The following is a 12,572-nucleotide window of genomic DNA, read 5'->3' on the forward strand; positions in this document are numbered from 1 at the left end:
ACACTACCACACCCAGCTACTTTATTATTATTATTGTTACTACTATTATTATTATTATTGCAGAGATGAGGCCTTGCTACATTGCCCAGGCTGTTTTCAAACTCCTGGCCTCAAGCAATCCTCCCACCTCCAGCTCCCAAAGTGCCTGGCGAGCCACCACACCTGGCCTATTGTTTCAATTTTGTGTTTTCTTTCTGACAGAGGGGACTTAAATGTTTGTTTCTATCTAAGCAAAGACTTAAGAGTATCTCAGATCGAGGAGACCCTGGCTGTAGTCGGGGAGAGAACTAGGAGCTCATTGGCTTCCTATTAGGATTATTTAGCTTCCTACCCTCTGCTGACTTTGACAGTAGTAGAGCGATAATGAAAGGTATAAGGCCCTAGAGCCAAAAAAACAAAAAACAAAAAACAAACTGGATTGTGCTATGCAGTGGAGGAACACTGGTGACAGCAGACTAAGTTGGAGAGGTAGACGGAGCATGTATATCCTGTGGAGCCCTTCATAGACTATGGTACAGGTTGACTATTTGAAATACAGTGAAGGCCAGGGGCAGTGGCTCATACCTGTAATCCCAGCCTTTTGGGAGGCGGAGATGGGTGGATCACTTGAGGTCAGGAGTTCTAGACCAGCCTGGCCAACATGGTGAAACCCCACCTCTACTAAAAATGCAAAAACATAGCCAAGCATGGTGGCGGGCACCTGTGTTCCCAACTACGGGAAGCTGAGGCAGGAGAATCACTTGAACCTGGGGGTGGAGGTTGCAGTGAGCCAAGGTCATGCCATTGTACTCCAGCCTGGGTGACAGGAACAAAATTCCGTCTTCAAAAAAAGAAAGAAATGCAGTGAAAGGCCTTGCAGGGGTTAGAGGATGAAAGTAGGGTGATCTACTGTAGGTTTTTGCTTTTGTTTCAAAGCCCTCTGGATGTTTCGTAATGATATAAGGATCAACCCATCAGGAAGGCATAACCATCTCAAATGAGTGTACACCTCATAACAAAGCTTCCAGTTCCACGAAGAAAAACATTCCTAGATAAATAGAGAAAAAGATAAATCCACACAGTTGGAGAGTCCAACATTCCTCTTTTAATAACTATCATTAGTGTGAAAATGAATAATGATTCCCTAATTATACCTGTTGATACAAATGAATTTGCAGTAACTCCACATTTCTCCATCCCTTTTTCTCTGTGTCTGGACGTAAAGCTCCATGGAGCTCGTGAAAACCAGTGAGGATATAAAAGACCTTGGACAACACTATCAACCAAGTGATCTAATTGACAGCTGTAGAATTTATAGACAACTCCACCCAGCAACTGCAGCGTAAACATTTTTTTATCAAATGTATGGGAACATTCACCAAGATAGGCCACATCCTGGGCCATAAAACAAGTCTCAGTCAATTCAAAAAGATGGCAATTCTGCCCTGTGCTCCGTGACTACAAGGGAGTTAACTTAGAAGTGGATAACAAAAAGATATCTGGAAAATTCTATATATTTGGAAATTAAACAGACACTCATACAGAACTGATGGGTCAAAGAACACGTCACAATGGAATTAAAAATCCCTTTGACTGCTCTGTGAGGAGTGGATTGGAGGGGGCAAGTGTAGACACGGAGAGCCTGGGGAACAGAATTTGCAGAATTCTAGGAGAACTGTCATGGTGCCTTGGACTTTGGGTGAGGAAGCAGAGAAGGAGAGAAATGGACAGACTCAGACATTTTGGAGGTAGAGCCTATGTGACTTGCTGAAGATTAGATGCGGGCAGTATGGGTAGGTGAGGAAGCAAGGATGACCTTGAGGTGTTGGGGTCAAGTCATTGAACATATCTCCTTGTTGCTCTCAGGATTAAGTCCAAATTTGTCAACACAGTTGCTGATCGGGTCCCTGCCCACTTGGACAGCCCTATCTCTCACCCCTCCTCCCACTGTAAACTCCAGCCCCGCACAGCAACTGGCAGTCCTCCCTTTGCCATGCTCTCTCTTTTCACATGCTCTTCCATGTTTGCCCTGCTCTCCACTTATTTATCTCTTAGCTTAGATGTCACTTATGCTGGGAAGCTTTCCTTACTTTTCCTCCAGCCTGGCGGAGGGGCTCTGCTCTGTGCTTCTGTGCTACCCTTCTCATCATCACTTTGCTCTGCCGCTTTTCTGTCTCCCCCATTAAAGCTCCTGTGAACAGGGAATTTCTTCCTTCCTTCCTTCCTTCCTTCCTTCCTTCCTTCCTTCCTTCCTTCCTTCCTTCCTTCCTTCCTTCCTTCCTTCCTCTCTCTCTCTTTCTCTTTCTTTCCCTTCTCCTTCCTCCCTCCCTCCCTCCCTCCCTCCCTTCCTTCCTTCCTTCCTCTCTCTCTCTTTCTTTCTCTTTCTTTCCCTTCTCCTTCCTCCCTCCCTCCCTCCCTCCCTCCCTCCCTCCCTTCCTTCCTTCCTTCCTTCCTTCCTTCCTTCCTTCCTTCCTTCCTTTCCTTTCCTTTCTGTCCCTCCCTACCTCCCTCCCTGCTTCCTTCCTTCCTTCCTTTGATGGAGTCTCGCTTCATCGCCAGGCTGGAGTGCCGTGGTGAGATCTCAGCTCACTGCAACCTCTACCTCCCAGGTTCCAGCGATTCTCCTGCCTCAGCCTCCAGAGTAGCTGGGATCACAGGCACGCGCCACCATGCCCAGCCAACTTTTTTTGTATTTTTAGTAGAGACAGGGTTTCACCATGTTGGCCAGGATGGTCTTGATGTCTTGACCTCGTTATTTGCCCACCTCAGCCTCCCAAAGTGCTGGGAGTACAGGCATGAGCCACCGTGCCTGGCCTCATTCTTTCATTACTACTACTACCATAGCCAGTTGCTGGTTACCTGGGCTGTCAGTCAGGAAACCTAGCCCTCATAAGAGTGGGATGAAAATAAGATCACATAGCATTTATTGAGTCCTTGCTGTGTGTGTGCCAGGGGCTTCATACACATGACCTCTTTTAATCATCCTGGCAGCATTATGAAATGGGTTATCAATCCCATTTATAGGAAGAGGAAACAGACTTAGAAGGCTTAAGCAGGCCAGGCATGGTGGCTCATGCCTGTAATCCCAGCACGTTGGGAGGCCAAGGCAGGAGGATAACTTGAGCCCAGGAGTTCAAGACCAGCCTGGCAACAAACCAAGAGCCTGTCTCTACGAAAAACAAAAAAATTAGCAGCTGGGCTCAGTGGCTCATGCCTGTAATCCCAGGACTTTGGGAGGCTGAGGTGAGCGGATCACTTGAGGTCAGGAGTTCGAGACCAGCCTGGCCAACATGGTGAAACCCCGTCTCTAATAAAAATACAAAAATTAGCCCGGTATGGTGGCACACGCCTATAGTCCCTGCTATTCCCAAGGCTGAGGCAGGAGAATCGCTTGAACCCAGGAGGCAGAGGTTGCAGTGAGCTGAGATCACACCATTGCACTCCAGCCTGGGTGACAGTGCGAGACTCCGTCTCAAAAAAGAAAAGAAAAGAAAAAATTAGCTGGGCATGGTAACTCATGCCTGTGGTCCCAGCTACACAGGAGACTGATATGAGAGGATCACTTGAGCCCAGGAGGTCAAAGCTCAGTGAGCTATAATTGCACCACTGCACTCCAGCCTGGGTGACAGAGTGAAACCCTGTCTTAAAAAAAAAAAAAATGGGCCAAGGCCGGGCGCGGTGGCTCAAGCCTGTAATCCCAGCACTTTGGGAGGCCGAGACGGGCGGATCATGAGGTCAGGAGATCGAGACCATCCTGGCGAACACGGTGAAACCCCGTCTCTACTAAAAAAAATACAAAAAAAACTAGCCAGGCGAGGTGGCGGGTGCCTGTAGTCCCAGCTACTAGGGAGGCTGAGGCAGGAGAATGGCATCAACCCAGGAGGCGGAGCTTGCAGTGAGCTGAGATCCGGCCACTGCACTCCAGCCTGGGCGACAGAGCGAGACTCTGTCTCAAAAAAAAAAAAAAAAAAGGGCCAAAAGAGCTTGCTCAAGATCACACAGTTAATGGTGGAAATGGAATCTGAACATAGGTAGTCAGATTTCAAACCTAAAACTTTTAACCACCAAGTCATACTGTCAAATTCAGACTAGAATTACAACAAATTGAAAATGAATTTGAAAGTGCACTGGTGAGCCCCTGATCATCTTGCTGCCTGTGGCCAGGCTTTGGCTCACACTTGGTGCAGATGGCTGAGCAGGGTTCACTGGAGGTGGGCGCCCAGGTTAGGGTGGTGCATGGAGCAGGAGCAGGAAGATCCATTACATTATAGCCGGCACATCGGGTACAGAGTGCTATTGTGTGCTGCCTTTTAACCCCACCCCTTACTCTAAAAAAACAAAGGCCTCATTGCTAGTGCTGGCTAATTTCCATAAAGGAATTTAGAATGGCTAATTTTATATCATTTCGGTAAATATTCCACATCCCATTATAACATGGCCAACAATGATCCTCTTCAAATTAATACCAGCAGTACTTGCTGCGGAATTAGCCTCCAGAGATGCAATGTTATCAAAAAGTGATTTTTTTTTTTTTTTTTTGGTCTTTTGTTTTTTCAGATAAAGAGTAAAAAGTCCTTATGTACTTATTTTCAGTCAAGGTACTGAGTGGATCATATTAGGAAGGTTCAAGAACTTCATTGCACTGCGCGACTCTGACTACATAAAAGGCTTTTTGTGGTTGACACATGTTTTGAAGTGCTGTGAGCATAGATGTGAATGGTAACTAATTATACTTGACATTTTAAAAGCGAAGACACGGAGACTTCTTACAAAACCACTGTTTATTGAGTACTTACTATGTGCCAGCCACTGTACTGAGTACTTGTGGGTTTCATTTCAAACCAAATTGTTGCATCCTTGTAACAACCTGGGTGGGTGGTAAACTGAGGAACTTGTCTGAAGTCATGGGGGTAGTACCTCAGGCTGCCAAGACTTGAACTCAGGAATACCAGACTCACGATTCTTAAGTGCCATTTTCTCACATTTCTCTGAGATGTACCACTGAGGCTGCTTTTGTGTGTTCCTTTGAAATATGATCTATATGCCAAAATGAGCATGCTAAAACTTTAAATGCTTAGTTTAAGAAGCAGTCAATATACAAAATTCTTCCTAATTTTGAAATTAGAATCTTCAAATTCTGTTTTTTTGTTTTGTTTTGTTTTTGTTGTTGTTTTGTTTTGTTTTTTGTTTTTGAGACAGTCTCACTCTGTCTCCCAGGCTGCAGTGCAGTGGCATGACCTCAGCTCACTGTAACCTCTGCCTCCCGGGTTCAAGGGATTCTCCTGCCTCAGCCTTCTGAGTAGCTGGAATTACAGGCACGTGCCACCACGCCCAGCTTTTTCTTTTTTTTTTTTTTTTTTTGAGACAGAGTCTCACTCTGTCACCCAGGCTGGAGTGCAGTGCCATCATTTCGGCTCACTGCAACCTCTGCCTCCTGGGTTCGAGTGCTTCTTGTGCCTCAGCCACCTGAATAGCTGGGATTACAGGCACACACCACCACGCCCAGCTAATTTTTGTATTTTTAGTAGAGACGGGGTTTCAGCATGTTGGCCAGGCTGGTCTCCAACTCCTGACCTAAAGTGACCTGCCTGCCTCAGCCTCCCAGGCACCGTGCCTGGCTTAGAATCTTCAAATTCTTAAAATGGATGTTAAGATAATCTTCATTTATGAAATGATAGATGATCAGTATTTTAATTTCATTTTTTTGGTTTGTAACATTCATTCCTCTAGTAGATGAAGAACAAAAGATAAATCCTGTGGCTAACTATGTGGACTTCAGAATTACTCAAGTCTGAAATTCCTTTGATACTTGTATCATGTAGCACCCATGTTCATCAGTTTTAAATATTGAGAATCCCAGTGGCCTGTTTTACTAGTCTGCTTGGGCTGCCTAGTAAATACAAGACTGGGTGGCTGAAACAACTGAAATTTATTTTTTCACGGTTCTGGAGGCTGGAAGTCTGAGATCAGGGTGTCAGCATGGTCAGGTTGTGGTGATGGAGCCTCTTCCTGGCTTGCAAATGGCCACCTTCTCACTCTGTCCTCACATGACAGAGGGAGAGAGGGAGAGCACTCTCTGGTGTCTCTTCTTATAAGGGCACTGATTCCATCTTGAGGGCCCTACCCTTCTGACCTCAGCTAAACCCAATTATCTCCTAAAGGCCCCTATCCAAAAGCCATCACATTGTGGGTTAGGACTTCAACATATGAATGTTGGGGACACAGACATTCAGTCCATAAGTGTTATGGTGTTAGGATGATGTTAGGCCAGGGATCCAAGAAGATTCAAATCCTTCCTTGGTTAAGCTACCCCAAAGTTTGGGGAACAATGGCAAAACAAAGCAAATAATGCTCCTACTAACTAAGGCTTTGAAGTCTCAAATCCCTGAGCAAAGCTCTGGAAAGCTAAGCAGTTCGTACAGGAGAACTCATTTACCTAAGGCGGCTTGAATCATCCACAGCAGAGGTCAGCAAACCACAGCCTGTGAGCCAGGAGTGGTTTTTACATTTCAAATGGTTGAAAAATCAAAAGAAGGATGTTTTGTGATGTCTGAAAATTATATGAAATTCAAACGTCCATGTCCTGAAATAAAGTTTTATTAGGACACAGCCACTCTCATTATTATTATTACTATTTTGAGACAGAGTCTCTCCCTGTTGTACAGGCTGGAGTGCAGTGATGTGATCTGGCTCACTGCAACCTCTGCCTCCCAAGTTCAAGCAATCCTCCCACCTTAGCTTCCTGAGTAGCTGAGACTACAGACACATGCCACCATGCCTGGCTAGTTTTTCTATTTTTTGATAAAGATGGGGTTTCACCATTTGCCCAGGCTGGTCTTGAACTCCTGTGCTCAATCTGTCTGCTCGCCTCGCCCTCCCAAAGTGCTGGGATTGAAATTAGAATCTTCAAATTCTGTTGTTTTGAAGAAACTGCACCCGGCCCACTCTCATTGTTTATCTGTTATCAATGGCCGCTTTCATGCTACAACAGCAGATTTGAGGAGTTACAACAGCAGATTTGAGGAGTTGCAACAGAGCCTGAAATATTTACTATCTGGCCCTTTAGAGGAGAAAGGTTGCCACATGCTGATATACAAACAAAGCTAGCCAATGACTTGCATTGCCTAATCCCAAGACCAAATCTTAGCTAAAAATATCGTTTTAGGCAGGTCACAGTGACTTACACTTGTGATCCCAGCACTTTGGGAGGCCAAAGTGGGAGGATCACTTGAGTCCAGGAGTTTAAGACCAGCCTGGATAACACAACAACACCTCGTCTCTATAAATAATTTAAAAAGCCAGGTGTGGTGGTGCGTAGCTGTGGTCCCAGCTACTCTGGAGGCTGAGGTGGGAGGATCGCTTGAGCCCAGGAGACTGAGAGTGCAGTGAGCCAAGAGCATGCCAGTGCACTGCAACCTGGACAACAGAGCAAGACCCTCATCTGCAAACTATATATTTTTCTTTAATTTTTTTTTGAAATGGAGTCTCGCTGTGTCGCCAGGCTGGAGTGCAGTGGTGCGATCTCGGTTCACTGCAACCTCCGCCCCCCGCCCCAGGTTCAAGTGATTCTCCTGCCTCAGCCTCCTGAGTAGGTGGGACTACAGGCGCACACCACCACGCCCACCTAATTTTTGTATTTTTGGTAGAGACAAGGTTTCACCACTTTGACCAGGATGGTCTCGATCGCTTAACCTCATGATCCACCTGCCTCGGCCTCCCAGAGTGCTGGAATTACAGGCGTGAGCCACTGCTCCCGGCCTGTGTGTGTGTGTGTGTGTGTGTATTTAATTATATATATTTATATATATTTTAAAAGATTCAGGGCCCCCCATTAACACTGGAAGAAATAGATCCAGAGACAGAGAATATTTACCCCCAAAGCTTGGTATGAGCTGGTTTAGAGATTGTCCACTTCAGGTTGCAATGAGCCAAGATCAGGCCACCGCACTTCAGCCTGGGCGACAGAGTATAAATAAAAAGAGATTATCCACTTCAAGTTTTCTAATGCCACACTGGATGCTCCAAGGAAAACCTGAGAGAGAAAAATAAATGGCCTTACTGGAAGATGGAAGAAGTGAGAGCCACAGTAATTTGCTGATGTTTTTATTTTTTTTAAGTTCAACCCTTATGAAATGTAGTCCAGGGTCCCAGAATTGGGCTAATCCAGACCAAGATTTATCTTAAATCTCTGCCTCTTGATCGACACTCATTCCTCAAGTCAAAGGCGAAGGCAGGAATGGAAGCTAAGAGTGGTACCTTTCCAGAATTTAATATGAATCAGCAAACGTTGGTAGCATTATTTACCTGTCAGGCTACTTTCTTTGTTTCTGACCTGTTTCTGTTTTGTTTTCTTCCCTCCTCTCCCCTTTACGCCCACTCCTTACACACAAAGGTGATTTTAAAGGATGTGGACTCACTTCTCTACGTGGACACCGATGTTCTCTTTCTGAGACCTGTCGATGACATCTGGAAGCTTCTGAGGCTGTTTAATTCCACCCAGCTTGCAGCCATGGCCCCTGAGCACGAAATCCCCAAGATTGGCTGGTACAGCCGCTTTGCAAGGCATCCTTTCTATGGCTCTGCAGGAGTTAATTCAGGAGTCATGTTAATGAATTTAACTCGGATAAGAAGTACCCAGTTCAAGGTAAATGAGTGCTTTAAAATTCCTTGTTTAGAGACTGGGAGTTGGTCTTGTCAACAGTGGCATTCCCCGAGTGTCAATATGCTGATTTTGGAAATTAGGTGGCCTATAGGTGAAGATAAAAGGAACCAGAGAAAATCATTTAGAAAATTATAGAATATTTGTTTATTCAGGAAAAGCCCAGATGGCTGTGGAATTTAAAGCTTCACCAGAGTTACCATTCAGGAATACTATGTTGCATTTCTGAATTCCGTAACGTTTGAACCCTTCATACCCAATGCTTCAAAGACTATGTAAAATTTCTTCAAATTACCCTAGGGATATATTTATATAAGTCCGTGACGATATTTATATAAGGATGTACATGATCTCATCTTTTATCCTAGCAAAGAACTGGGAAGAACCTAAAAGAACATCAGTAGAAAACTAGTCCAAAAAAATTATCCTCCTGGCCAGGGGTGGTGGCTCACACTTGTAATTCCAGCACTTTGGAAGACCAAGGTGGGTGGATCACTTGAGGCCAAGAGTTTGAGAGACCAGCCTGACCAAAATGGTGAAACCCTGTTTCTACTAAAAATACAAAAATTAGCCAGGAATGACGGCGCACACCTGTAGTCCCAGCTGTTTAGGAGGCTAAGGCAGGAGAATCGTGTGAACCCAGACAGCAGAGGTTGCAGTGAGCCAAGATCACGCCACTGTACTCCAGCCTGGCGACAGAGGCTGTGATTATTTGTATGCTTTAGAAATTTCCAGAAGAATTAATGGGGCATGCCGGGACGTGGTTGTAGCTCCAGCTACTTGGGAGGCTGAGATGGGAGGATCACTTGAACCAAGCAGGTCAAGGCTGCATTTAGCCACTGCAGTTCACCCTAAACAACAGAGTGAGACCCTGTCTCTAAAAAAAGAAAGAAAGAAAGAAAAAGAAATGTGCAGAAGAATACCTAAGAGACCATTAATTGTTAATTGTGGATACTTCTGGGGAAAGTGGGAATGGGATAGGGAAGAAGAATATTTTTACTTTTTTATTTTATATTTTTATGTGCTATTGGAATAGTTCAGTCTGTGAAAATGTTACTTTTATTTTAAAAGTAAATCATTGTTTAAGACAAGGAAAGGTATTTTTCCTTAAGATACCTAAACTCTGTTATCTGTATTTTGTTCCTTCACCTCACAGTGAGGAAATAAGCCTAAGAAAGATGTTCACCTAAGAAAGGTGAAGTAGGCCGGGCGCGGTGGCTCAAGCCTGTAATCCCAGCACTTTGGGAGGCCGAGACGGGCGGATCACGAGGTCAGGAGTTCGAGACCATCCTGGCTAACACGGTGAAACCCCGTCTCTACTAAAAAATACAAAAAAAAAACTAGCCGGGCGAGGTGGCGGGCGCCTGTAGTCCCAGCTACCCGGGAGGCCGAGGCAGGAGGATGGCGTAAACCCAGGAGGCGGAGCTTGCAGTGAGCTGAGATCCAGCCACTGCACTCCAGTCCGGGTGACAGAGCGAGACTCCGTCTCAAAAAAAAAAAAAAAAAAAAAGAAAGGTGAAGTAGAGTAGAGAATCCTGAAGTAGAGGCTGCTGTTCAGAAAGACTTTGCCTCTTTCTTAGGTGTGGTGCCTCACACCTATAATCCCAGCACTTTGGGAGGCAGGTGGATCACTTGAGGTCAGGAGTTTGAGAACAGCCTGGCCAACATGGGGAAACCCCGTCTCTACTAAAAATACAAAAAATTAGCCGGGCGTGATGGCGGGCACCTGTAGTCTCAGCTACTTGGGAGGCTGAGGCACGAGAATCGCTTGAACCCGGGAGGTGGAGGTTGCAGTAAGCCGAGATCGTGTCACTGCACTCCAGCCTGGTAACAGAGTGAGATTCTGTCTCAAAAAAAAAAAAAAAGGAAGGAAGGAAGGAAGGAGGGAAGAGAAGGAAGGAAGGGGTTCAATTCCAGGCATGGTTTTCTGAGTAGAAGCCATAGGTTCAGCTGTAAGTTCCTGGTCCATCTAGTATCTGTGAATACAACTGACAAAAGCGATGCAATCAACAGCCCAAATTTTGCTTTGTTCTGTGCCCTGAGAATAGCAGGACCCCTCCTGTATTTGTTTCCCTCCACTGAAGGGAAGAAAACCAGTCCCTTTACATTGTTTCTCAGTGGACAAAATGTATTTGCTTTGCTTCAGCTGTTCTGATGGTTTTCTCTTTTCCAGAACAGCATGATTCCAACAGGCCTGGCTTGGGAGGACATGTTGTACCCTCTGTACCAGAAGTACAAGAATGCCATCACGTGGGGAGACCAGGATTTATTAAATATTATTTTTTATTTCAATCCAGGTAGGTTATCTTTGGAGAATTCTTTTTGTGTAGGAGTACACTCAGCACGCCCCATGGAGCACATTCCATGCCCGGGTTGCTATTGACTAGGCTTGAATCGTGCACAGAGGAGCCTGTGTTCCCCTGCGAAGTTTGCCCTTTCATCCACCCCCCTGGATATCTGATGGAGGCGGGGCCTTGCACTACTGACACAAAAGGCCAAATGTTGAAACTTCCAACACTGGACTCATTTTTAGAGGATATATTTTAGATTTTGCTATACCATTCTTCTAAGAAGTGCAGTCAAAATTGATGTGAGGCACGAAACTAAATGGAAATATTATAATCTAGGCAGGAGACCCTGTAGCCTGAACAACTGCTAGATTGAAGGGAATTGATTCTCAGGGTCCTTGGAGTTAAAGAACATATTCAGGGTCAAAACAACTAGAAAAAGAACTCAGATCCCCAAATCCTTTTTGCTTTTCATCTGGGGCAAAAGAAATTCTTCTTATATTGTTCGGTGGATGATTTGGTGGGGCAGAGGGAGAAAGGGAAATTTTCATCTCCCTTTCTTTGTGTGTTTATATTAACACGTAAAGCTAATGAAATTCTCTTTTCCTCTTCCTTGTTAAAACTTTTTTTTTTTAACTAAAACTTTATTCTTACTAAAAATTAAAACTGCCGGGCGCAGTGGCTCACACCTGTAATCCTAGCACTTTGGGAGGCCGAGGTGGGTGGATCACTTGAGATTGGGAGTTTGAGACCAGCCTACCCAACGTGGTGAAACCCCATCTCTACTAAAACTCCAAAAAAGCCGGATGTGGTGGTAGGCGCCTATAATCCCAGCTACTGGAAAGCTGAGGCAGGAGAATCACTTGAACCTGGGAGGTGGAGGTTTCAGTGAGCCAAGATTGCTCTACTGCACTCCAGCTTGGGCAACAGAATGAGACTCCGTCTCAAAAAAAAAAAAAAAAAAAAATTAAAACTATGTTTTCTTCTTGAGAGAGATCTTTTGGCAAAAAAAGCAATCCTTACCCTACCCTTTTCAGGCCTTTCCTTTTCATTTAAAAATCCTGAAGTCGGCCGGGCGCGGTGGCTCACGCCTGTAATCCCAGCACTTTGGGAGGCCGAGACGGGCGGATCACGAGGTCAGGAGATCGAGACCATCCTGACTAACACGGTGAAACTTCATCTCTACTAAAAATACAAAAATTAGCCGGGCGCAGTGGCGGGCGCCTGTAGTCCCAGCTACAGGGGAGGCTGAGGCAGGAGAATGGTGTGAACCCAGGAGGCGGAGCTTGCAGTGAGTGGAGATTGCACTGCTGCACTCCAGCCTGGGCGACAGAACGAGACTCCGTCTCAAAACAAAAAGTCCTGAAGTAGAGACTGCTGTTCAGAAAGACTTTGCCTGTGTTTGTTTGTATGTTACCCTTGGAACACATACTGTGCACCTTTTTAAAAAAACAAAATTCTGGAATAAAACTCAATTTCATTTGTCTTTGGATCAAAAAGGATCAAGTCGTCGAAAAGAAAGAGAAGCAGGTTGATACAGAGTTTCTTGGAAAGATTCCCAATACTGATTTAGTAGAGGAAAGGGGAATGTCTTAGCTGTTCACTTATAGCTTTTTTTTTTTTTTGAGACAGAGTCTGGTTCTATC

The 12,572-nt window shown here is 45.1% G+C and overlaps 1 protein-coding gene across 2 annotated transcripts in view; it reads left to right on the forward strand.

The window, feature by feature from the left end:
* The window catches only part of GXYLT2 (glucoside xylosyltransferase 2), an 83,141-nt gene that overhangs the window by 52,406 nt on the left and 18,163 nt on the right, over positions 1-12,572 (forward strand). Inside the window, exons 4-5 of one of the 2 annotated variants that reach the window (XM_010385979.2) lie at positions 8,372-8,623; positions 10,812-10,935. In XM_010385979.2, coding sequence (XP_010384281.2) covers positions 8,372-8,623; positions 10,812-10,935 — 376 coding nt within the window. The remainder of the gene's footprint in view (positions 1-8,371; positions 8,624-10,811; positions 10,936-12,572) is intronic. The other variant, XM_030919572.1, reaches the window with a different exon arrangement.

Source organism: Rhinopithecus roxellana, chromosome 1 (assembly GCF_007565055.1).
Source record: "Rhinopithecus roxellana isolate Shanxi Qingling chromosome 1, ASM756505v1, whole genome shotgun sequence".
NCBI lineage: Eukaryota > Metazoa > Chordata > Mammalia > Primates > Cercopithecidae > Rhinopithecus > Rhinopithecus roxellana.